Source organism: Aquarana catesbeiana, linkage group LG06 (assembly GCF_042186555.1).
Source record: "Aquarana catesbeiana isolate 2022-GZ linkage group LG06, ASM4218655v1, whole genome shotgun sequence".
Taxonomy (NCBI): domain Eukaryota; kingdom Metazoa; phylum Chordata; class Amphibia; order Anura; family Ranidae; genus Aquarana; species Aquarana catesbeiana.
In genome coordinates this window covers 416,139,206-416,166,739 of record NC_133329.1, presented here as the reverse complement: position 1 = coordinate 416,166,739, position 27,534 = coordinate 416,139,206, and the positions used below count along the sequence as shown (strand labels likewise).

The window sequence follows — 27,534 nt, the reverse complement described above, 5'->3', positions numbered from 1 at the left end:
GTTTAAGGTTAAACCTCTTTTCTTCTAATTGTAATGAGTGGCCATGAGTCTTATTAAACTCTCTTCTGCGAAAAAGTTTTATCCCTATTGTGGGGTCACCAGTACGGTATTTATATATTGTGGGGTCACCAGTCCAGTATTTGTAAATTTAAATCATTTCCCCTCTCAAGCGTCTCTTCTCCAGAGAGAATAAGTTCAGCGCTCGCAACCTTTCCTCATAACTAAGATCCTCCAGACCCTTTATTAGCTTTGTTGCCCTTCTTTGTACTCGCTCCATTTCCAGTACATCCCTCCTGAGGACTGGTGCCCAGAACTGGACAGCATACTCCAGGTGCGGCCAGACCAGAGTCTTGTAGAGCGGGAGAATTATCGTTTTATCTCTGGAGTTGATCCCCCTTTTAATGCCAATATTCTGTTTGCTTTGTTAGCAGCAGCTTGGCATTGCATGCCATTGCTGAGCCTATCATCCACTAGGACCCCCAGGTCCTTTTCCATCCTAGATCCCCCCAGAGGTTCTCCCCCCAGTCTATAGATTGCATTCATATTTTTGCCACCCAAATGCATTATTTTACATTTTTCTACATTGAACCTCATTTGCCATGTAGTCGCCCACCCCATTAATTTGTTCAGGTCTTTTTGCAAGATTTCCACATCCTGCGGAGAAGTTATTGCCCTGCTTTGCTTAGTATCGTCTGCAAATACAGAGATTGAACTGTTTATCCCATCCTCCAGGTCGTTTATGAACAAATTAAATAGGATTGGTCCCAGCACAGAACCCTGGGGGACCCCACTACCCACCCCTGACCATTCTGAGTACTCCCCATTTATCACCACCCTCTGAACTCGCCCTTGTAGCCAGTTTTCAATCCATGTACTCACCCTATGGTCCATGCCAACGCACCTTATTTTGTACAGTAAACGTTTATGGGGAACTGTGTCAAATGCTTTTGCAAAATCCAGATACACCTCGTCTACGGGCCTTCCTTTATCTAGATGGCAACTCACCTCCTCATAGAAGGTTAATAGATTGGTTTGGCAAGAACGATTCTTCATGAATCCATGCTGATTACTGCTAATGATATCATTCTTATTACTAAAATCTTGTATATAGTCCCTTATCATCCCCTCCAAGAGTTTACATACTATTGATGTTAGGCTAACTGGTCTGTAATACCCAGGGATGTTTTTTGGGCCCTTTTTAAATACAGTAGGTGACCGCGATATTGTGTCAATCTCGCCGCATTTCTCGGCGAGATTTGACACCTGCGAGCCCCGTCGCAGGAGCCAGCGCCGAGATGGCTCACTCATCGGGAAAGGAAAACTTTGTTTTCCTTCCGCGATGAGTGACAGGCAGCGCTGACAGCTGTCTAGTATGAATCCTGAGGCGGGAACACCGCGCCAAATTTTAAATGAAAAAACCGGCATGGGTTCCCCCCTCGGAGGCATACCAGGCCTTTAGGTCTGGCATGGATTGTAAGGGGAACCCCCTATGCCGAAAAATCGGCGTGGGGGTCCCCCCCAAATCCATACCAGACCCTTATCCGAGCACACAGCCTGGCCAGGAAAGGGGGTGGGGACGAGCGAGCGGCCCCCCCTCCTGAGCCGTACCAGGCCGCATGCCCTCAACATGGGGGGGTGGGTGCCTTGGGGGAGGGGGGCGCCCTGCGGCCCCCCACCCCAAAGCACCTTGTCCCCATGTTGATGAGGACAAGGGCCTCTTCCCGACAACCCTGGCCGTTGGTTGTCGGGGTCTGCGGGCGGGGGGCTTATCGGAATCCGGGAGCCCCCCTTAATAAGGGGGCCCCCAGATCCCGGCCCCCCACCCTGTGTGAATGAGTTTGGGGTACATGGTACCCCTACCCATTCACCTAGGGAAAAGTGTCAATATAAAAAAAACACACTACACAGGTTTTAAGAGTAATTTATTAGCCAGCTCCGGGGTCTTCTTCCGACTTCGGGGGGTCTCCTTCCGACTTCTCCCGGTGTTCGGCCTCTTCTCCCGGGCCCCGCCGCTATCTTCTTCCAGCTCTATTGCCAGCGAGGGGCCCGGTCTGCTGCCGCTGTCTCGCCGCCGCTGTCTCGCCGCCGCTGTCTCGCCGCCGCTGTCTTGCCGCCGCTGTCTCTCCGCTTCTTCTCTTCTTTTCTTCTTCCCCGATGTTGACACGACGCTCTCTCCGGCTCGAATGCTGTGTGCGAGCTGCGGAGCCATTTATATAGGCGGTAACCCCGCCCCCTTACGACGTCATGGTCCCAGCATGCGCAGGGACTCTGGCGTCATAAGGGGGCGTGGCCCCAGAGTCCCTGCGCATGCTGGGACCATGACGTCGTAAGGGGGCGGGGTCACCGCCTATATAAATGGCTCCGCAGCTCGCACACAGCATTCGAGCCGGAGAGAGCATCGTGTCAACATCGGGGAAGAAGAAAAGAAGAGAAGAAGCGGCGAGACAGCGGCGGCGAGACAGCGGCAATGAGACAGCGGCGACAAGACAGCGGCAGCAGACCGGGCCCCTCGCTGGCAATAGAGCTGGAAGAAGATAGCGGCGGGGCCCGAGAGAAGAGGCCGAACACCGGGAGAAGTCGGAAGGAGACCCCCCGAAGTCGGAAGAAGACCCCGGAGCTGGCTAATAAATTACTCTTAAAACCTGTGTAGTGTGTTTTTTTTATATTGACACTTTTCCCTAGGTGAATGGGTAGGGGTACCATGTACCCCAAACTCATTCACACAGGGTGGGGGGTGGGATCTGGGGGCCCCCTTATTAAGGGGGGCTCCCGGATTCCGATAAGCCCCCCGCCCGCAGACCCCGACAACCAACGGCCAGGGTTGTCGGGAAGAGGCCCTTGTCCTCATCAACATGGGGACAAGGTGCTTTGGGGTGGGGGGGCCGCAGGGCGCCCCCCTCCCCCAAGGCACCCACCCCCCCATGTTGAGGGCATGCGGCCTGGTACGGCTCAGGAGGGGGGGGCGCTCGCTCGTCCCCACCCCCTTTCCTGGCCGGCCTGCGTGCTCGGATAAGGGTCTGGTATGGATTTGGGGGGGACCCCCACGCCGATTTTTTGGCATAGGGGGTTCCCCTTACAATCCATGCCAGACCTAAGGGCCTGGTATGCTCCTGGGGGGGGAACCCACGCCGGTTTTTTCATTTAAAATCTGGCGCGGTGTTCCCGCCTCAGGATTCATACTAGACAGCTGTCAGCGCTGCCTGTCACTCATCGCGGGAGGAAAACAAAGTTTTCCTTTCCCGATGAGCGAGCCAGCGCGACATTCACAGTACCCTGTCGCCGAGAACCAGCGCGATGGTATCGCGCTGGAAACACAATCTCGCGGTCAGGTACTGTATTGGTGCTACATTGGCTTTTCTCCAATCAGCTGGTACCATTCCAGTCAATAGACTGTCTGTAAAAATTAGGAACAACGGTCTGGCAATCACCTGACTGAGTTCCCGAAGTACCCTCGGATGCAAGCCATCTGGTCCCGGTGATTTATTAATGTTAAGTTTCTCAAGTCTAATTTTAATTCCGTCCTTTGTTAACCATGGAGGTGCTTCCTGTGTTGTGTCATGAGGATAAACACTGCAGTTTTGGTTACTGAAGCCCCCCGATTCACTCGTGAAGACTGAGGAGAAGAATAAATTCAATACCTTCGCCATCTCCCCATCCTTTGTAACCAGATGTCCTTCCTCATTCTTTATGGGGCCAATATGGTATGTCCTCCCTTTTTTACTGTTTACATACTTAAAGAATTTCTTGGGATTTTTTTTGCTCTCCTCCGCTATGTGTCTTTCATGTTCTATCTTAGCCGTCCTAATTGCACCCTTACATTTATTATTGCATTCTTTATAAAGTCTGAATGCTGAGGATGATCCCTCAACCTTGTATTTTTTGAAGGCCTTCTCCTTTGCTTTTATATGCATTTTTACATTGGAGTTAAGCCATCCAGGATTTTTGTTCGCTCTTTTAAATTTATTACCCAATGGGATATGGCTAATGCCTTTATTTAATATGCTCTTAAAGAAAACCCATCTCTCCTCCGTATTCTTTGTTCCTAATATTTTATCCCAATTTATGTCTTTTAGCAAGGTTTGTAGTTTAGGGAAGTTGGCTCTTTTGAAATTCAGTGTCTTTGTGTTCCCTTCATGTCTCCTATTTGTGTGATTTATACTGAAACTAATTGACCTGTGATCGCTGTTACCTAAATTGCCCCGTATTTCCACATCTGTGATCAGGTCTGTATTGTTGGTAATCAGTAGATCTAGTAATGTTTTATTTCTAGTTGGTGCGTCTACCATCTGACCCATAAAATTGTCCTGCAAGACACTAAGGAACTGGCGAGCCTTAAATGAATGCGCGGTTCCCTCCGCCCAGTCTATGTCTGGATAATTAAAATCCCCCATTATGATAACACTTCCCATCCTTGCTGCTAATCCAATTTGTGATAGGAGATCCGTCTCCACTTCCTCCCTCAGGTTAGGGGGCCTATAGCATACTCCCAGTATTATTTTCCCCTTAGCTTCATCCCTTTGGAGCTCTACCCATAAGGATTCCACCTCCTCCCTAGCTCCCTCAGTGATGTCATCTCTCACATTCACTTGTACATTATTCTTGATATATAGGCATACCCCTCCCCCTTTTTTACCCTCTCTATCCTTGCGGTATAGGGTATACCCTTGAATGTTTGCCAGCCAATCATGAGAGCTGTTGAACCAGGTCTCTGAAATTCCCACAAAATCCAAATCCTCCTCGTACAACAGTATCTCTAGTTCACCCATATTGTCTGCCATGCTCCTGGCATTGGTGAACATGCCACATAGTTTAGACCGGTCGCATATTGTCCTCGTATTGGGTGTTCCGAGATTCCAACTAGGACTTGCTACTATACTCACCTTGTGTTTTTGTGCTTTGGTTAACCTACCACTAATGCCCCCAATACTACCCTCTGGAATATCTTCCGCGCTGGCTATCCCTGTGTCTGGTCCCTCCCCCCATCGCCTAGTTTAAAAACCCCTCTAACTTTTTGGCCAGTCACTAACAGTCTGCTAAATATTTTAAAGGGGTTTTTTTTTTGTTTTGTTTTATTATTATTATTATTATTATTAATATTATTATTACTTTTCAACAGTACATTTTTAAGATATGCAATTTTTGATAAAGTGTTGTGCACTGGGTATTGTTACTATCCACTCGGGTGGGTGGGGCCGTATGGATGACAGGGGTTGCTAGCTCCTCCCCCTCCCACACTTATACTTCCGTGTCATTTTCCCTATTTAAAGGGGTTGTAATGTTATTTATTTATTTTTTTTTAAATAACAAACATGTTATACTTACCTACACTGTGCAGCTCATTTTGCACCAGGGTGGCCCTGAACCTGCTCTTCTGGGGTCCCTCGGCGGGTGTTTCAGCTCCTCCCCGCAATAACTAACCACCTTAATGCGAGCTCCCTCGCATGGTGGTTAGTTATTGCGGCTGTGCTCCCGTGATACAGCCGGCGGCTATAGCCGCTCGCTGTATCACTCGGCACCGCCCCCCGGCGCGCCGCGTCATTGGATGTGATTGACAGCAGCGCGAGCCAATGGCTTCGCTGCTTTCAATGCATCCACTGTAGCCAATCAGCGACCAGGCGGAGCGGCTTAATGGATGTCGGGAGCGAGCGGATTACTTTCGAGGTGTCAGGTAAGTAAAACGGGGGGGCTGGGGGCGGCGGTATTATCGGAAGTTTTTTCACCTTAATGCATAGAATGCATTAAGGTGAAAATTTTTTTACCTTTACAACCCCTTTAATCTTCACACTCAGCTGACCAATCAGATAACCTGAAGAAGGGGCGTGTCCCCGAAACATGTAGTGTCTCCAGTTGGCGATGTGCGACTCTCTTTGCTCCCTTGGCATCGGCAGTTCCTAATTGGCCCCCAGCAGCAGGGTTTGCCCATACTCTTCGCATTCCCTTGGCTGACTTCCGCCAGGCTGTGACATCACTTCCAGGCTTTGTACACAGTGCGAGCGGCCGCTGTATACTGGCCCCAACAGTTCCTGTGCCTGCAGTTTGGTACCCCCTTCATCGGATCCCTGACCTTACGGTCCTGGACGGGCCCCCCACCAGCGGTGCTCCTGTGTTCTTTGCCCAACGGCTTTGTGCTAAGGCCCCTTTCACACGATCGGCCCGATCGGATCCACCTGTCTGTTGTTCAGGTCGGATCCGAGTGGACCACCCATTTGACTTCTGTGGGCATCCAATCAGACAAGATCTGCTCAAAACAGATGGATGGCGATACGTTCGTGATCCGTCCAGCGGATCAGATTGGATAGGATCGGATGAAAATAGACAGGCGGTCCGTTCTCATCCGATCTCCCCATAAGCCCCTCTATCATCCATGCGGCTCCAGCCTCCAATGTACTGTCAGTTTTTTTAATCCAAGTCTCTGCATGACCATCAATTGACTGCTGTATGACTTTGTGAACATTTTATTATTATTTTTTTAACAATAAGAAAAAGTTTTTACTTTGCCTCTGAGGGTCCTATTTATGTCTGCTGATCAGCGCTGTTCACCCCTTTAATTATATAAACGACCCCGTGTACATGTACTGATAAGATAACAGAGGAGGGTTTAGGAGCAGTCCCTTTACCAGCAGCAGTATACATGAGGACTTATGCCGCGTACACACGGTCGGACTTTTCGTCTAAAAAAAGTCCAACGGACGCCGACGGACCAAAGCCGGCTGACAATCCGATCGTGTGTGGGCTTCCCCGGACTTTCGACGGACTTTTCCAGCCACAAATCTGACGGACTTTAGATTTGGAACATGCTTCAAATCTTTACGTCATAACTCCGCCGGACCCAGAAATCCGCTCGTCTGTGTGCTAGTCCGACGGACAAAAACCCATGCTAGGGCAGCTATTGGCTACTGGCTATCAACTTCCTTGTTTTAGTCCGGTGTACGTCATCACGTACCAATCCGTCGGACTTTGGTGTGATCGTATGTAGGCAAGTCCGTTCGTTAGAAAGTCTGCCGCAAGTTTGCCAAAAGTCCGTCGAAAGTCTATCGGACGGGCTGTCGGACTTTTGTAGCCGAAAAGTCTGACCATGTGTACGGGGCATAATAGTTGTCCTGTGGACAGATTCTCCCACCTGAGCTGTGGATCTCTGCAGCTCCTCCAGAGTTACCATGGACCTCTTGGCTCTTCTCTGATGAATGTTCTCCTTGCCCGGCTGGTCAGTTTAGGTGGACGGCCATGTCTTGGTAGGTTTGCAGTTGTGCCATACTCTTTCCATTTTCCGATGATGGATTGAACAGAGCTCCGTGAGATGTTCAAAGCTTGGGAGATTTTTTTAAAACCTAACCCTGCTTTATACTTCTCCACAACTTTATCCCTGACCTGTCTGGTGTGTTCCTTGGCCTTCATGATGCTGTTTGTACACTAATGCCCCGTACACACGGTCGGACATTGATCGGACATTCCAACAACAAAATCCATCAAATTTTTTCCAACGGATGTTGGCTCAAACTTGTCTTGCATACACACGGTCGCACAAAGTTGTTGGAAAATGCGATCATTCTGAACACGGTGACGTAAAACACGTACGTCGGGAATAAAAACGGGGCAATAGCCAAAAGCTTTCGTCTCTTAATTTATTCTGAGCATGCGTGGCACTTTGTCCGTTGGATTTGTGTACACACGATCGGAATTTAAACGATTGGATTTTGTTATCGGAAAATGTTATATCCTGCTCTCAAACTTTGTGTGTCGGAATTTCCAACAACGCAATCTGATCGCACTTTTTCCGTCGGAAAATCTGACTGTGTGTACAGGGCATAAGTTTCTCTAACAAACCTCTGAGGGCTTCACAGAACAGCTGTATTTATACTGAGATTAAATGACACACAGGTGGACTCTATTTACTAATTAGGCGACTTCTGAAGGCAATTGGTTCCACTAGATGTTAGTTAGGGGTATCAGAGTAAAGGGGGGGCTGAATACAAATGCCCCCCCCCACACTTTTCACATGTTTATTTGTATCATTTATCATTTGCCTTCCACTTCACAATTATGTGACACTTTGTGTTGGTCTATCACATACAATCCCAATAAAATACGTTTACGTTTTTGGTTGTAACATGACAAAATGTGGGAAATTTCAAGGGGTGTGAATACTTTTTCCAGACACTGTAGATTCCACCTCTTATGAGTCAGTGATTAGGAATTTGTTATGGATTTCTCTGGTTCCAGCACATCTGTTTAACTGTGTTAGTGCTTCAGACCTCTTTTTGTGTTTGTCTCATTCTTTATCACTTATTTCCTTTCTATTGTATTTGTATGATGACGGCTCTATATCTCCTCTATCATCTCTTACAGGCATTATCCCATGTGACCAATGAATGCCTGCAAAATGCACATGCATATAAAAGTTGCTCCATTTCTTTTCCTGCGCTGGGGACGGGACAAAGAATTGGTCTCTCCAAACACGATGCGGCTAAAGTCATGACGGTGACGGTGCTAAACTTAGCCACAGCAAACCAGCGCCAGTTGGACGTGTATTTTGTCATTCACCCTCATGATAAGGACACCTACCAGGTGAGACAACCGTTATCATTAAAGGGGAACTCCACTCAGGGTGAAAATCACTTGTATGCCGACAGGTTAACAGGTTGAAATTTTCTTTTCTGTTTCTGTGATGCTAAAGTATAAAAAGCTAAACCTCTTGATGGTAATCAGTATCTGGTAATATAGAGGGCGGGGTTCTGTGGGAAATCGAACTGCATTGTGTGTAACGGCTAGAGACAATCATGACCACATGGGGGCAGCATTGTGCTGGAGACATCCAGGACTAAAAAGGATTTTGGAGTAATTTGCTCACCTTGTTCATATGAACGGCACCCCAATCTACCTTGTCATGGGATACGTGATGCAGCTCAGCACTACATGTATCATGCGTTGTGATGGGCTGGAAAAATAACAGATACATGTGTAGTGCTCGGGGTGCCACTGCACCAACATATTTACCGTGCGTTACATCAGCAGGTCCTGGGTACGTGATCAGAGGGTTGTCCTATTCATGGGTTCGGACATTTCTTTTATTATTGAAATCAAAGTAATTTGCTGCAGAAACACTATTGAAGGGTTGGAAAAATGAAGAGTTGGGGTTTAGGGGTACAGTATGCAGAGCAAGGGATTGTCTGCTGGGTGAAGAAATGCTGATATTTTATTATTTTAATATATAAATGATTGTATTTGCACAATAAAGAAAAAGAAATACAGTGGAACCTCAGTTTGCGAGCAACAAGCACTGTATTTCTAAAGATCCTAACTCGGTTTGCGAGTGTTGTTTCACAAAACGAGCAGGGTTCAGGTCAGAAGCGGTGTGCAGTACCACATTTGGCCTGAGGTGGGGGGGCATCGAAGCCAAGCAGATCCGAAAGTCACCGATCGTCGGCATTTGGAAATGCACGGAAAGGTCCGAGGACAGTTCGGCCGACCTCGGCAAACCTCGAAAAAACTTGTGAACGGAGAGCTGAGGTCAGCCAAAGTGTCCCTCAGGCCTTTTCGGCCGTTTTGGAGGCTCACCGGTGCCCCCCGCCTCTGGCCACATGCTTTATTGCATCCCAATCAAGTCAATGTGGAACGAATTATTTTTGTTTCCATTGACTTCTATGGGAAAACTCGCTTTGATATGCGAGTACTTTGGATTACAAGCATTCTTCTGGAACAGATTATACTCATAATCCGAGGTTCCACTGTAAAAGAATGATATTTTGCCCATTACCTGTCAGTAGGGGGCAGTGTTGGCTCATTGGGGTTTAGAAAGAGCGGTGATGTGTAGCAAAGTCCTGGATCTCCTGAGCTCTTCCACTTTAGTACTCGGTATCTTCCTCAAGCGTCACCCTCGCTATCCTGTTGGGTCCCTGACTTGGCACTCACTGAAGTTTCCCGATTCTTCACCGTCCCCGGTTGGTGAGAATTCAGCTCCGGTACTTGCTTCAGCTACTCACTGTGGTCCCTGGTAATAAGGTGGTTGGTCCCTTAGTGGCGGCAGCTTCCCCTCTACCGCTGACCACCGCTGGTTCTCCAGCCAGCTGAACCGTTACTTCTGGTTGGACTACAAGCCCACAGCCCGCAGTCCCAACCCCACGCTGCTTCTCCTGCTCCTGGATAGGCCCTCAGACAGCCTGGCAGCCAGATGTCCCTGGGATAGGGCTATGGCTTCTGTCCTAGCAACCCGGGGCAGCACAACACACGTCCACCCAGACAGCCGTCCAGGTGGCACAGAACCCCCCCATCACCTGACCTCTCCCAAATAAACAGGCTCTCCCAGCAGGGCAAGGGACCAAAGAACATCCCTGCCCATTGGCTGAGACACCCTATCCATTCATGTCTGAGCTTGTCTTATCTAGTGCCACCTAGTGACAGAAGAAATCAATCGATCTAACAATTGGCCAAGGTAATTAGCGCCTGGCAGCTAAATTTGATAGCAACCCTCCTAAACATCAGGGTGCTACAGATGTATTCACACAATACACAAGAAAATAGTGCTGCACTACTCAATATATAATATATGGCAAAACTTAGTGTGATAAATAATAGATCTCCATCAGATCACAAATGAGTCCTATAAAATTAAATAATCAAGGTGATAAATCAATAGAAAATCTCAATGCTCAAGATCCATCCATCCCGTGAAAAACATTTCCAGTCTGTGCTCCACCACCAGAAGAGATGGCCGCTCACCTGACATACAGGTCTCCACAACGTTATAATTGGATATCGATCACTCCATCTATCAGGTTCCCCCACGGCAATCCAATCACCAAACTAAAAGGTTGCGAGATCCCTTTCAATCCTCCTATATGGTGGTGACAGGTCCCCTTTAAATCCACGGCAAACAAACTCCCCTTCTTGTTGCTTGAGTCAGGATTGGCTGGAAGGAAGTGGGTCCTGAGACCCGATTGCTTTCCTGGGGCGTTAGAGGGGGTGGGCCATCTGTTTACATAACCGGGTGGCCCCGCCCCCTCTAACGCCCCAGGAAAGCCATAGGGAAGTCCCCGTGCATCAGAGGGGGGTGGGGTCACCCGGAACATCACGGTGTGGCCCCGCCCTCAGTTTTAAAAGAACTGTCAAAGTGAAGACGCGTCATACGGCGGGAGCCTCCCATGGAGGCAGGTCGGTCGCATTTTTTTTGTTTCTTTTTCGGTCCTTCGGCGGAGCAAGAGAAGAAGAAGAAGACTTTGTAGGACGTTTTTTTTTTTTTTTAATAAAGGACTTGTCCCCAAGCCGTGTCTTGTCATTTGTACCATTTTGACACTTTTTTTGTGCAATGGTAGGGGTACATTTGTACCCCGTTACCATTTCACACGGGGGGAGGCCAGGATCTGGGGTCCCCTTGTTAAAAGGGGCTTCCAGATTCCAATAAGCCCCCCGCCTGCAGACCCCCACAACCACCGGGCAAGGGTTGTGGGGATGAGGCCCTTGTCCCCATCAACATGGGGACAAGGTGCTTTGGGGGGCTACCCCAAAGCACCCTCCCAATGTTGAGGGAATGTGCCCTGGTACGGTTCAGGAGGGGGGGGCGCACTCTCGCCCCCCATCTTTTCCTGCGGCCTGCCAGGTTGTGTGCTTGGATAAGGGTCTGGTATGGATTTTTTGGGGACCCGCACGCCATTTTTAAAAAAAATTTTGGCGCGGGGTTCCCCTTAATATTCATACCAGACCCGAAGGGCCTGGTAATGCACTGTGGGGGAATCCCATGCTGTTTTTATCAATGAACTTTTATGTGTATTGCCGGGAAGGACAATTCATTATAGCCACGAGTAGTTTTAACCACTTGACAACTGGGCACTTAAACCCCCTTAATAACCAGACCAATTTTCAGCTTTCGGTGCTCCCACATTTTGAATGACAATTACTCAGTCATGCAACATTGTACCTATATGAAATTTTTGTCCTTTTTTTCACACAAATAGAGTTTTCTTTTGGTGGTATTTAATCACCTCTGGGTTCTTTAATTTTGCGATATAAAAGAAAAAAGACCGAAAATTTTGTAAAAAAATGCATTTTTCTTATTTCTGTTATAAAATTTTATAAAATAGTATTTTTTCTTCATATATTTTGGCCAAAATTTATACCGCTACTTATCTTTGGTAAAAATAACCCAAATCGGTGGATATTATTTGGTCTTTTTGAAAGTTATAGAGTCCAAAAGCTATGGTGCCAATATCTGAAAATTGATCACACCTGAATTACTGACGGCCTATCTCATTTCTTGAGACCCTAGCATGCCAGAAAAGTACAAATACCCCCCAAATGACCCCTTTTTGGAAAGAAGACATTCCAATGTATTTAGAAAGATGCATGGTTTTTTGAAGTTGTCATTTTTTTCCCACTATTTTTTTGAAAAATCAAGATTTTTTAAAAATTTTTTCTTTTCACAAAATTGTCATATTAGCAGGTTATTTCTCACACACCGCATATGCATACCACAAATTACACCCCAAAACACATTCTGCTATTACTCCCGAGTACGGCGATACCACATGTGTGAGACTTTTACACAGCGTGGCCACATACAGAGGCCCAACATGCAGGGAGCACCTTCAGGCATTCTGGAGCACCCAGACCAATTCTGACATTTCTCTCCTACATGTAAAAATCATCATTTATTTGCTAGAAAATTACATAAAACCCCAAAACATTATATATGTTTTTTTAGCAAAGACCCTAGAGAATTCAATGGAGGTCGTTGCAACTTTTTTTCGCACGATATTTGCGCAGCAATTTTTCGAACGCTTTTTTTTGGAAAAAAAAAACAGTTTTGTGCTTTAAAAAAACAAAACAGTAAAGTTAGCCCAATGTTTTTGCATAATGTGAAAGATGAAATTATGCCGAGTAAATAGATACCTAACATGTCACCCTTCAAAATTGCACGCGCTTGTGGAATGGCGCCAAACTTCGCTACTTAAAAATCCCCATAAGAGACGATTTAAAATTTTTTACTGGTTACATGTTTTGAGTTACAGAGGAGGTCTAGGGCCAAAATTATTGCTCTCGCTCTACCGATCGCACCGATACCTCACATGTGTGGTTTGAACACTGTTTTCGTATGTGGATGGGACTTACATATGCGTTCGCTTCTGCATGCGAGCACACGGGGACACGGAGGAAAAAAAAATTTTTTTTTTTATTGTTCATTTTACTTTATTTATATTAGTTTGACGCTTTTGTCCAAAAAATACATTTTTTGATCACTTTTATTTCTATTACAAGGAATGTAAACATCCCCTGTAATAGGAATATGGCATGACAGGTCCTCTTTACAGTGAGATATGGGGTCAATAAGACCCCACATCTCACCTCTAGGCTGGGAAGCCTGAAATAAAAAAAAAAAAAAAAAAACGATCCTGGCTTCGATCGTAGCGGTGAGTCGGTAGAAGCACCGGAGGGCGGCGGGAAGGGGGGAGGTCCCCTCTCGCCTCCCATAAGAACGATCAAGCAGTGGAACAGCTGCTATGATCATTCTTATGGTGTAGGGAATCGCCGGCTGAAAAAGCTGATATCTGAATGATGCCTGTAGCTGCACCCATCATTCAGATATCCCCGCACAAAGTCAAGGACGTCGTATGACGGCCGGCGGGCGGGAAGTGGTTAAAACACATTTTTTTTTTAACACAAAGTTGTCCATTTATACAATATTTCTACCACATAACATGTACATTCCAAAAATGACCCCCCAAAATAGATTCTCCTACTCCTCCTGAGTACGGCGATACCACATGTGTGAGACTTCCACAGCCTGGCCACATACAGAGGCCGAGTACAGCCGAGTATGGCAGAGTATGGCAGAGTATTGCAGGGTATTGCAGACTATTGCAGGGGATTGAAGGGTATTGCAGGGTATTGCAGACTATTGCAGGGGATTGAGGGGTATTGCAGCGTATTGCAGGGTATTGCAGAGTATGGCAGGGTATTGCAGGGTATGGCGGGGTATCGCAGAATATTGCAGAGTACTGCGGGGTATTGCAGAGTATTGCAGAGTATTGCAGGGTATCGCAGAATATTGCAGAGTATTGCCGGGTATTGCAGAGTATTGCGGGGTATTGCAGAGTATTTCAGGGTATTTCAGGGTATTGCAGACTATTGCAGGGTATTGCGGGGTATTGCAGAGTATTGCAGGGCATTGCAGGGCATTGCAGGGTATTGCAGAGTATTGCAGAGTATTGCGGGGTATTGCAGAGTATTGCAGAGTATTGCAGAGTATTGCAGGGGATTGCAGAGTATTGCAGGGCATTGCAGGGCATTGCAGACTATTGCAGGGGATTGTGGGGTATTGCAGAGTATTGCAGAGTATTGCAGGGCATTGCAGGGTATTGCAGAGTATTGCAGGGTATCGCAGAATATTGCAGAGTATTGCCGGGTATTGCAGAGTATTGCCGGGTATTGCAGAGTATTGCAGAGTATTGCAGGGTATTGCAGGGTATTGCAGACTATTGCAGGGTATTGCGGGGTATTGCAGAGTATTGCAGAGTATTGCAGAGTATTGCAGGGTATTGCAGACTATTGCAGGGGATTGCAGGGCATTGCAGGGCATTGCAGGTTATTTCAGAGTATTGCAGAGTATTGCGGGGTATTTCAGAGTATTGCAGAGTATTGCGGGGTATTTCAGAGTATTGCGGGGTATTGCAGACTATTGCAGAGTATTGCGGGGTATTTCAGAGTATTGCAGAGTATTGCAGAGTATTGCAGGGGATTGTGGGGTATTGTGGGGTATTGTAGAGTATTGCAGGGCATTGCAGAGTATTGCGGGGTATTGCGGGGTATTGCAGAGTATTGCAGGGTATTGCAGGGTATTGCAGAGTATTGCGGGGTATTGCAGAGTATTGCGGGGTATTGCAGAGTATTGCAGAGCATTGCAGAGTATTGCGGGGTGTTGCCGAGTATTGCAGGTTATTGCAGACTATTGCAGGGGATTGCGGGGTATTGCAGAGTATTGCAGGGCATTGCAGGGCATTGCAGGTTATTTCAGAGTATTGCAGAGTATTGCGGGGTATTTCAGAGTATTGCAGAGTATTGCGGGGTATTTCAGAGTATTGCGGGGTATTGCAGACTATTGCAGAGTATTGCGGGGTATTTCAGAGTATTGCAGAGTATTGCAGAGTATTGCAGGGGATTGCGGGGTATTGCGGGGTATTGCAGAGTATTGCAGGGTATTGCAGGGTATTGCAGAGTATTGCGGGGTATTGCAGAGTATTGCGGGGTATTGCAGAGTATTGCGGGGTATTGCAGAGTATTGCAGGGTATTGCGGGGTATTGCAGAGTATTGCGGGGTATTGCAGAGTATTGCGGGGTATTGCAGAGTATTGCGGGGTATTGCAGAGTATTGCAGGGTATTGCAGAGTATTGCAGATTATTGCAGGGTATTGCAGAGTATTGCGGGGTATTGCAGAGTATGGCGGGGTATTGCAGGGTATTGCAGAGTATTCCAGAGTATTGCAGGGTATGGCAGGGTATCGCAGAATATTGAAGAATATTGTAGAGTACTGCGGGGTATTGCAGAGTATTGCAGAGCATTGCAGAGTATTGCGGGGTGTTGCCGAGTATTGCAGGGTATTGCAGACTATTGCAGGGGATTGCGGGGTATTGCAGAGTATTGCAGGGCATTGCAGGGCATTGCAGGTTATTTCAGAGTATTGCAGAGTATTGCGGGGTATTTCAGAGTATTGCAGAGTATTGCAGAGTATTGCGGGGTATTTAAGAGTATTGCGGGGTATTGCAGACTATTGCAGAGTATTGCGGGGTATTTCAGAGTATTGCAGAGTATTGCAGGGGATTGCGGGGTATTGTAGAGTATTGCAGGGCATTGCAGAGTATTGCGGGGTATTGCGGGGTATTGCAGAGTATTGCGGGGTATTGCAGAGTATTGCGGGGTATTGCAGAGTATTGCAGGGTATTGTGGGGTATTGCAGAGTATTGCAGAGTATTGCGGGGTATTGCAGGGTATTGTGGGGTATTGCAGAGTATTGCAGAGTATTGCGGGGTATTGCAGGGTATTGTGGGGTATTGCAGAGTATTGCGGGGTATTGCAGAGTATTGCGGGGTATTGCAGAGTATGGCGGGGTATTGCAGAGTATTGCAGGGTATTGTGGGGTATTGCAGAGTATTGCGGGGTATTGCAGAGTATGGCGGGGTATTGCAGGGTATTGCAGAGTATTCCAGAGTATTGCAGGGTATGGCAGGGTATCGCAGAATATTGAAGAATATTGTAGAGTACTGCGGGGTATTGCAGAGTATTGCAGAGCATTGCAGAGTATTGCGGGGTGTTGCAGAGTATTGCGGGGTATTGCAGAGTATTGCAGAGTATTGCAGAGTATTGCAGAGTATGGCAGGGTATCGCAGAATATTGAAGAATATTGTAGAGTACTGCGGGGTATTGCAGAGTATTGCAGAGCATTGCAGAGTATTGCGGGGTATTGCCGAGTATTGCAGAGTATTGCAGGGTATGGCAGAGTATTGCAGGGTATCGCAGAATATTGCACAGTATTGCGGGGTATTGCAGAGTATTGCAGAGTATTGTGGGGGTATTGCAGAGTATTGCTGAGCATGGAGGCATGGCTGAGCATGGATGGATGGATCCATGGATTTGACTGCACATGTCACTGAGCAGCGCTGTGGGCACTACACATCCAGCCCACAGCGCTGCTGCCATCCGATACCTCCCCCTCTGTGTACCGATCGGTACAGAGAGGGGAGGGAGGAACTGGCGTCATGACCGGCATTTGACGGAGCGATCACATAGTAAACGGCCGCGTGATCTGTGATCCAGAGGACCCGGTGGTCACGGATGTTCCCGTGTGCGCACCCCAGGGGGCGGGCGGGAGCGGTTTTCTGGGATCCAGTCATAGTACGTGCTCCCAGAGTTATCCAACCGCCCTGCAGCCGTCATTTGGCTATGGGCCGGTTGGTAACTGGCTAAATGACTTTTTTTCCTTTGAAATGTCATTTTGCTCTCGGACTGTTCTAAACACAGGAAACATGCGCCCCTTTACAGGCATACTATAGACACCCCCCAGGTATGAAATTTAAAGGGATATTACACTTTTATTGTTTCACTTTAAGCATTATTAAAATCACTGCTCCCGAAAAAACAGCCGTTTTTAAAACTTTTTTTTGCATTGATCCATGTCCCCAGTGTCAGGACCCAGGTCCCCAAACACTTTTTATGACAATAACTTGCATATAAGCCTTTAAAATGAGCACTTTTGATTATTCATGTTCGTGTCCCATAGACTTTAATGGTGTTCGCATGTTCAAACAAATTTTTTGCCTGTTCGCATGTTCTGCTGCGAACCGAACAGGGGGGTGTTCGGCTCATCCCTAGTGAGCGGCCATCTCTTCTGGTGGTGGAGCACAGACTGAAAATGTTTTTTACGGGATGGATGGATCTTGAGCATTGGGACTTTCTATTGATTTATCACCTTGTTTATTTAATTTTATGGGACTCATTTGTGATCTGCTGGAGATCTATTATCACACATTCTTTGATGCAGCTCAGCAAACTTACAGGTCTTCTCCCAGCCCCCAGCCTGTGATTGGACAGTGAAGGGAGAAGCAGCAGAATGATGAGGTCATCTCTCTGTCACTCTGCTCTCTCGTCCTATCAGCACATGAACTGATTGGCTCCTTGTGCTGCTTCTCCCTCTCACACTCCAGCTCTGCTGTACAGGGGCTGCAAGAGACTGATATCTGGTCACATCCAGGGACTTACACGGATTGTATATAAAGAATACACTTCTAGACGTGTTAAAGCAGAAATAAAATCTTTCAATCAACACGACAGTCTGATAAAGACTGTGAAAATTGTATTTTATGAATGAATGTGCTTTTACTTTTTATGTGTTTTACTTTTTATTTAATACTTATTTGTTTTAATATATATTTTTTTTATATCCTCAGTTACTTCCTGGTTTCTGGCCTCGGCCAAAATGATGTTGTGCATCCCAGGAGTCTTCATGGGGAGGGGCTTTCTCAACTAAGCACACCCTCCTGCCTGCATGTCTGAGCTAAGGGCAGATTCCAGGAAGTGAATGCTACATGAATCATCTGCCCTTACTCAAGATGGCCGCAGTTAGAAATGCTAGGGGGGGTGTTTTTCAAATTGATTTCTCAGCAAAGTAAAGCAGGGAGACATGGATGGATGAATGAATGGATGGATACACAGATGGATGGATGAATGAATGGATGGAGACATGGATGGATGGATGGATGAATGAATGGATGGAGACATGGATGGAGACATGGATGGATGGAGACATGGATGGATGGAGACATGGATGGATGGATGGATGGAGACATGGATGGATGGAGACATGGATGGATGGAGACATGGATGGATGGAGACATGGATGGATGGATGGAGACATGGATGGATGGAGACATGGATGGATGGAGACATGGATGGATGGAGACATGAATGGATGGATGGAGACATGGATGGATGGATGGATGGAGACATGGATGGATGGAGACATGGATGGATGGAGACATGGATGGATGGATGGAGACATGGATGGATGGGGAGTTTGCTTTGAATATTAAAAATAAATGAGAGTTTTCAGTTTGTGGTCTTCAAGATACAGTTTAGTTCTATTGTAATGATTACAGTTCTGCATTGATTTGTGTCTTTTTATTTTATTCCTGGAGTTCAGATTTTATCTTTGTGGTTTTATTTAAAGGCTTTTCAGTATCATTTGAACTCGTATCGCACCGCCATGAATACCGGCCCTACTGTGGAGCGGAGAGGTGAGAGCCCATTAAGTCCTAAATGAGATTTTGACTGCTCTGTGAATTTTACTTTGTACGCCCCTCAGTGGCAGCACTGTGACAGAATACAAAGATTATTATTAAGTATTATTTTATTGGTGTGTTGGTGGATCACGGAGAGTGGGGAGGGTTCAGTTGCCCCAGTAAAAAATGTCCACAAAACTATCATTGGTCTCTGCATCTGGAAGGTGTGGCCTGAGGAATCAAAGCAGGGATCAGAGTGTGGGATTGGCAGTTGTATGTGCAATGCACGCAGTAGCAGCATGCTAGTGTGGGATCCAAGGGTTAAAGCAGGTGATGTGATGGGGCAATACAATGCCACCTTATAGCCTGCTTTAACCACTTGGTGGCTGTACTGCACAAGGTTGCACGGCCTTTAAAGAGCAGCCCCATGCCAAACATGACAGGGTGTATAATTCCTGTTGAGGCTGCAACAGGACAGAGGGGACCCTGGTATGAGGACAGAGAGGGGAACCCTGGGATGGGGGGCAGAGAGGGATCCCTGGGATGGGGGCACCTGGGGGCCCCAGGGATGGGGTTAATGAGGGATCCCTAGGATGGGGCAATGAGGGGCAGGTGGCAACTCTTCGCTTTGGGGAAGGGGGGGTCAGATTGGAAAATCCCCCCATACCACCCACCCCCCCTACCAGCACATGTCCTCTCCCCTCAAAGAGCACACTGCCCCCCCCAGCACATATTCTCTTATACCCCCTCTGGCCTCTCCCATCACTTCTCCATTTGGTACCTGCCCCCAACCCCCTCCCTTATCCACAAACTATACACAGACCTCAGAATCAGCACGGCTCCTGCTGTAAGATCTCTCCTCCCCGGCTCCTCCCGCTTCTGTGTGTGTACATCGGAGCCGAGGAGGAGGATCCTCAGTGAGTCTGTGTGATGTGCTGCAGGCTCAGGAGGGAGAGATGTCGGCTGCCACAGAGGGGAATGACTGCGGGAGAGAGCCCGGGCACAGATGATATCCTGACTCCTGAGTGCCCGACATTAGGGAGCTCCTGTCAGCCTAGTTACCGGAGCTTAGTACTGGGACTTGTTCCGGCACTGGGCTCCCGAGATAAGCAGAGATTGGGGTGGAGCTACTCTCATGGGGCCCCTTGCTGGCCCCGGGCCCTCGGGCAGTGCCCGAGTGCCCTAATGGTCAGTCCACCCCTGAACCCGGTGTCCCGCTTCAGATCTAGATTCAGTCTTTCCAATCACACCCCATGATAACCATGGAAGTCCTCGATGTTCAGAGGCTGCCAGTCCTGTGTCCACACACTGTATATGGGTAACGCAGGCTCGTTAAGTAAATGTCCATCCTATTGTTGTATTCCATCTCCAAACTTACTGATCCATCTGGATGTACTATTTTCTTGCTTTTATTTTGTAAATATTTTTTTCTTGTAATATGTTTGTAATAAATTGTATTTTATAAGATTATGTAATGTTCCTTTTCTGGTACCGTTAAAGTCCGCTCAAATGGTCCTATACTCTATATATGGATGTGGTACCCCCTTAGCTATTTTTTCTTTAAATACAGTATATCAGGCGGAAGACGCCATCTCTTCGGAGCTAAGGTTAATCCTCACTGTCACTTGAGGTGAGGTTAGAGGGAGATACCATATTTATTAATACATACGATTATCTGATTTGTAATTTCTGGACGCTATGACAGACTATACAGGCATAGAATGGGAGGGACTAATGTTCACAATTCCTTACTTGTGGGGATGATCATCTAATCGAATCTCTCCACATTTATTATATTGCGTTAATGATGGAACGATAAAATACTCTGATAGGGGAATTGGCGCTGTTCACAAAAATTTTTTTTAAAACCTCAATGTGAAAAGTGTGTGCATCAACAAACTTGGTGGAAAATCCTGTAAATGTGCTAAAACCCCTTAGAATGTATGTGCCATATAAGATGTTAGGTATAAAAAACACCAAAAAATTGTATAAAGTGAAATTAAAAACTTATATAAGTGAAACTTAAACATCAATTATATCCATGTAAAAAGTCCCAATAAAGAATGTTCAAAACAATGTGACACCAAAAAACGGCAGCTATAAATCCTCTGATGTTGACTGAAAAATCCCAAAAATGATATAAAAATGACAAAGTAAATATAAAACAAACAAAAAATGTTCAAATTTGATGAATTTTTTTGTGAATTATTTCAAAGAAGAATATGTGAAAATACTATGTGCAACCAGATACTGCAATAAAAATTGTCCAATAGAAATTGTCCTATGAGTGTGGAAAAAAATCCCTGTGAACAAATGGTGTGTGCCATCCAAGTAATCCCAAACAGGTTTGCTGTGACTGATGCTATCCATCTTTTGTTGAACCCCCACTTGTGCCCTCACTCACCGGAACGCCCAACCCCTGCAGGGGTAATGGGCATGTGTATGTGAATCCAGTAGCCAGAATCCTGATCGATCGATATCCCTCTCTACGATTCCGTGGTCTCCTTCCCACAAATATCACTGAATTTTTTTCCACACTCATAGGACAATTTCTATTGGACAATTTTTATTGCAGTATCTGGTTGCACATAGTATTATCACATATTCTTCTTTGAAATAATTCACGAAAAAATTCATCAAATTTGAACATTTTTTGTTTGTTTTATATTTACTTTGTCATTTTTATATCATTTTTGGGATTTTTCAGTCAACATCAGAGGATTTATAGCTGCCGTTTTTTGGTGTCACATTGTTTTGAACATTCTTTATTGGGACTTTTTACGTGGATATAATTGATGTTTAAGTTTCACTTATATAAGTTTTTAATTTCACTTTATACAATTTTTTGGTGTTTTTTATACCTAACATCTTATATGGCACATACATTCTAAGGGGTTTTAGCACTTTTACAGGATTTTCCACCAAGTTTGTTGATGCACACACTTTTCACATTGAGGTTTTAAAAAAAATGTTTGTGAACAGCGCCAATTCCCCTATCAGAGTATTTTATTATTTGGATTTCACCTTGGTGTTTTCCTTTTCTGGGGGGCTGCAGTTCCTGTTGGTATTTGTCCTAAGCGCGGAATATTTGAATCTTATAATGATGGAACGATGTTACCCCCATCTGCCTCTGTATGTCCCAATAGGTTGGTTGTCAAATCATTGAACTGATTCGGATGTTATAAACTACTATTTTGAGAATTAATACTATAAGGAATTCAATAATGTGCAAACAACAATTTTTGGAGGTTTGGATAATAAATGCAGCAATTTTTTATAAGGGTCTGGAAGACATTTGGTAAGTGGACAGTGTTGAAGCATGTTGTTGTTGTGCTTCCTGAATGGGGTCTGGACTAGGGATTGTATTCATCTTTATGCCTGAGGGGACCCCCTGTATGGAAAATATCTGGCAGCATGGTGGCTTCTTTATCGCCCCTGCAGTTCCATGGTGGAGGTGTTGCGGTAGTTGGAGCGGGGGGGGGGGGGGGGGATATCCCCCTAGAGGCATGGATCATACAGACAATGCGTTTATATTGCACTAGAAATAGACCCTTGTTGGTAGATTATGTTGCTGTTATCCAACATAACCCCTTGTGAGTAGTCTATATGAATATAGGGTATATGCATCTGGCTACAGGTGTCCTTGTTCTGTCTCGGTTGTCGGTGCAACGTTGCTACAATTGGAGATTTTGCTTTTTTATGGTTTAATTTCTAGCCTTATATATTATACAGGGTCCAGTCTTCCACTCCAGCCCCCGGGGTGTGTGCCTTCACAGCAGTGTTGCCAACCTACCAGATTAAAATTTTACTGACACAACACCCAAAATTTACTGGCAGAGCCACGTTTTTAATGACATTTCCAAAAGTTACAAAATTACAGTTTTAAGTGCAAATGAGAGTATTTAGGCTACAAATAAAATATGCAATTAGCAATATGATTTAAAGTAGATAAGGCAAAAAAACATATTTCTTATTTTATTTTCGATATAGTAAGCAGCTCAGGGCCAGGACTCAAGAAATTAGAATGGGCACACACACACATAAAATTCACTCTCACAGTGACACTGACAGCAGTGTGCAGCAGCACAGAGGATGATGAGACCTCTCTGACGTCCCCTCCGGAGTCAAAGTGACTGTCTCTCTCCAAGCCAAGCGCTCCCTCCAGTCCCCTCCAGTCTAAACAGCACAGACGGTCCCGGTCCCAGCTTGCCTTGCTCCAATACTGCAGACCCGCACGCGAGGCTCTGGCTGCTCTGTTCGGCTCCATTGCACCATGACATCACACGACACGCTCAGGCACCGCCTCCACCAGAGCCGCCCCATCACACTGTAGTAGGCACTGTGATGGTCTCAGCCAACTCCAGACCAAGCCAAGCGTCAGAGCCATATTTTTTACTGGCAGGAGAAAATTGCCTGTTTTTTACTGGCTGCCAGTAAAAATACTGACGATTGGCAACACTGCTTCACAGCTGATTGAAGTCAGAAATTATCTGGCAGTCTCTATTTAAGACTGATGGTGTTAGCAGTTAGGCCCCTTTCATACTGGAGCGGGAGGTGCGTCGGCGGTAAAGAACCATTACTTTTAGCGGCACCTTACCGTCGTTTTTAGCAGCGGTATTCGCGGTATTACCCCCCCGCTAGCGTCCAAAAAAGGGTTAAAAACCACCGCAAAGTGCCTCTGCCGAGCCGCTTTGCCAGTGGTATAGCCACGCTGTCCCATTGATTTCAATGGGCAGGAGCGGTGTACACCCCAAAAATGCTGCTAGCAGGACTTTTTTTCCCGTCCTGCCAGCGCACCGCTCCAGTGTGAAAACCATCGGGGTATCACATTGGAGACACAGCAGCGGCTGTTTCATGTCGGTTTGCAGGCGCTATTTTTAGCGCAATAGCGCCTGCAAACCGCCCCAGTGTGAAAGGGGTATTAGTGTTGTTGTGGCTTGATCTAGGGTAGCACTGCTAGGTAAGTTAACTGAGTGTAGTATGATGGTGACTCTTATTATCCCGGTCAGTGTTATTGGGTGCTATGGAAGTACAGAATGTTTATAATTATTTTTACTTTTTAGACATTTTTGCTGATACTGTCTCCAGTGAATGTTGATTATATCTGTGCTGTGCAATCGCATGGTAACTGATGTTAATCTTCACACTGGTCTATTGGTAAGTCTGCATTTGAATGTTGTTCATAATTTGAACATCTATTCTAACTTTCATTCAGCTGATTGGTGCTTAACTTTCTGACTTTTTATCTCAGACTATTCACTGTTTGGTCTGTGGAAGAGATCTCTGGTCCCAGTAAGCCACTTCACCACTTTCTACCTGTAGACCAGTGGTCTCCAAACTATGGCCCTCCAGTTGTTCCCATCATGCCCAGTCATGTCTGGGAATGACAGAGTTTTACAATTCCTCATGGGACATGTAGTTCTGCAACAGCTGGAGGGCCGTAGTTTGAAGACCCCTGCTGTAGACCATTACCAGGTGTTTGATTTTGCTTGTTACTTTATTCAGTGTTCCCTATGGTTAGATAGAATATGCTACATCTGACATACCGTTTATTTTATGTTTGTTATACTTTATATAGGAGTTGGTTGGATAACTAGCCAGATTGATAAAACACGGCATACTGGTTATTAACCCTTATCCTGGTGTAGTGACTCTGGGGATTCTTCTACCCAGTAAGTCGTGTATGACCGCTGACTGGAAGTTACTATTACTATGCTTATTTTCTGTAGGCTGATTTTCCTTTCATGGAAGGGGGGCATTTAGATTTATTGGCTGATTGATCCTGGGAGGTTATAGCTAATCCAGACGCCCTTGGACAGCACATGGCATGTTTCATGTATGAGTGTCCTCTGACATGTGAGTGGCACTTGTATCACACTGTTCTCCATATTATATATGGGGACGTTATTATTAAATGTTTTGCTGCATTTATATCCATTGCTGAAACATTAGGTTTCCCTCCTTTGTCTACCATACAGAATCCCTCTGCTTGCAGTCAAGGAATGAAGGTCCTGAGGAAGCATAAAGCGAAACATCGGCCTCCCTGACCTAGCAGCTATAGGGATCTAATATGTTTTACATACACTATGTGGTTATATCAATGAGAGCTCATATTTTCTTGCTTTTATTTTGTAAATATTTTTTCTAGTAATATGTTTGTAATTGTATTTTATAAGATTATGTAATGTTCCTTGTCTGGTACCGTTAAAGTCTGCTCAAATGGTCCTATACTCTTTAAACAGTCTATATATATATATATATATATATATATGTATGTATGTATGTAGCAATAACTCTCGGTGGAGCTGCTGGTTTAAGCGGGTCTGTTACTTTCACTCACCATCCCTCTGTTTCACCGGCACCGGGTCTAGGGGTTCCGTTGAGTTTACCTCTGGACGATATAAGCACCAACACTTGAGTACGTTTTCAATGCTTTATTGAACAATTAACGAAGGAAGTAGCAGAAAAGAGGCAATAGGGAAACTGCAGGGAAGCTCAAATACCTTTCTGTAGGATTCTTGACAAATGTCCTTTAGAGTTGAATAGTAGAATGCGCTCCCCTTGTGGGACACACTCCTTGCTCGCCTGGATAGGCCTCTCTCACTTGCCTAGCAGCCATTACGTAGCACGAACAAAAGTCTCTGCCACAGACTTGCTTGGAATAAACCCGTACGATCCTCTGCCACAGGATGTATTGGTTTTGCGGTGAATGTCAGTCACAGTACTTGAACCTTTAAGCCAAACCCGGCAATACTATGCTGTAAAGTTACTTTAGGATACGTCCTCCAACCGAGTCACCAGGCCCCTCTCCAGACCAGCACTCTGCATGATCCTTCCAAGACGGGTCCTCCCCTGGGATCTCCTCGGTTGTCCAGCTTCTTCACTCTGGATAGACAGACCAGGACCATTACTCGGCTGCTGTGGTAGGCCCCAGACAAGCCTCTGGGCCCACCCACGTGCCGCAGCGACGCAGGCCTCCGGAACAGAGGACCACGTGGTAGCTCTCTAACGCATACCTGTAGGCCAAGAGGGCCAGCAGGTGGATGTAAAAAACCAAACTAAAATATGGCGTCTGTCCCATGAATACCCTCTCCCAGAATGCAACGCGGAGGACCACCTCCACCGAGTTGTCTCCGGGACAGAAGAGCACCCATACGCTTAGACACGTTGCCTTTCCAACACTGACCAGTGATAACAGCGACACCCACGGCTCAGTATGGAAACACACACAACGTCAGCCAAGCTGGAACAGAGGCAAATCTAACCTTCCTAACGAACAAGTTACTAAATTTACCTATCAGATGGTAGATCACAAATCTACCAGCGCTACATACTCCCCCCACTACAGTAGACGTTGTCCCCAACGTCTGTCCAAAAATAATGATGATAACTCCCAAGCCTGGGAGTAGGTATTTGAGCTTTTAATAACTTGGATAGACAAAGAAGAAAAAAAGACAGTGGAAAGACATTATAAGACTTCCATCTACAAAACAATATGTTCACGTCTGTAAACAAAACCATCCTATGACTGTACATAACCTCACTATCTATCTAGCTGAAAAGCTTTATAGAAGATCCAATAGTTCCTGAAAAGGAAAACACATTAAACACACATACATACTGTACAATATCAGGAACAAAGCCTCACTTTTTTTTTTCAAAAATGAGCCTCTCTTCCGTTTACCTATATCAAAATAATCTTAAGGAGTCCATCCCTGTATAATAATTTCTCCAAATGAAGGAAATCCAGCTAGCAAAAAGAAGTCCTTGGATTTAGAACACTAAGCAGAATATCCAGATCTTGACCATGAAGATCTCTTTATAATGACACTAATTAACTATCTAAGTTGTGCAAAAAGTGTTTAAATTTATAACGTGACAATGGTGCACTACACCCTACGTGAAAATTTAAAACGTGGCGCTATCTTTAAAGAAAATATGAATATTATATTCCCACCTTTTACAGTGAGTGACCTAATCTAGTGAACACACAAGTGTATATTAAATGAATATATACACATAAAATAATAAACCAAATGAAATAAAAACACCATATAAAACACAGTACATCAAGTGACTCAGTGTTAACACTACTTATAATCAAATGTGTCAATCCCTATACAATCGTGGAATATACACAGTGTATAATATTAAAAACCAAATAGTTAAATGCCACACAATGATTGTGTGACTAAAAAACAATCTATAAAAAATACTCGTGTGCAAAAATGTCCGTGATCGTGATCAAAAACATCAACTGTGCCACTGCAAGTCCTCTATATTCCTGAAGTGTAGTTAATCCTTCCACCACACCTATGTGTCCAGTGCTTCCTCTCCCAATAGACAGTCTCTCACCAGCACCTTATGCCTCCACTTTCGTGTGAGGCTGTAAAGTATAGGCGTTCCCAGGCTACCAGTAAGGGATAAGTGTAATCCATCCAGGGATGCGTTCCATATGTAAATGAAAGAGAACTCCCAATAGTGTGATACCGTAAACTTTTAATAACACACTCTTCAAATTACACTCCAAGAAAACCACTCACATTGTAAAAACAATAAAACAGCACAGCAAATTCCATGGCAATCTGTAAACAGCAATACCAACACAGCAATCTGGATAAGCTTTCCTAGGGGGTATGCGGTCACGGCGGACCCTACCACAGCTGGCGTGCAAGAAGTCTCTCTCACCCTCTCCTCGCTTGCCTGTCCGATGGATCCACCGTTTCCCCAATAGGTTAACCTCAGACCTTGCTTCCTCCTGTCACTAGTACG

General features: G+C 45.7%; 2 protein-coding genes across 2 annotated transcripts in view; one reads left to right on the top strand and one right to left on the bottom strand.

The window, feature by feature from the left end:
- Positions 1-27,534, bottom strand: part of CEP70 (centrosomal protein 70) — a 280,741-nt gene that overhangs the window by 221,997 nt on the left and 31,210 nt on the right. The gene's annotated exons all lie outside the window — the stretch shown is intronic.
- The window catches only part of LOC141147328 (protein mono-ADP-ribosyltransferase PARP9-like), a 127,042-nt gene that overhangs the window by 73,393 nt on the left and 26,115 nt on the right, over positions 1-27,534 (top strand). Inside the window, exons 4-5 of the mRNA XM_073634549.1 lie at positions 8,347-8,565; positions 18,711-18,777. Of these exons, the coding sequence (XP_073490650.1) occupies positions 8,347-8,565; positions 18,711-18,777 (286 nt within the window). The remainder of the gene's footprint in view (positions 1-8,346; positions 8,566-18,710; positions 18,778-27,534) is intronic.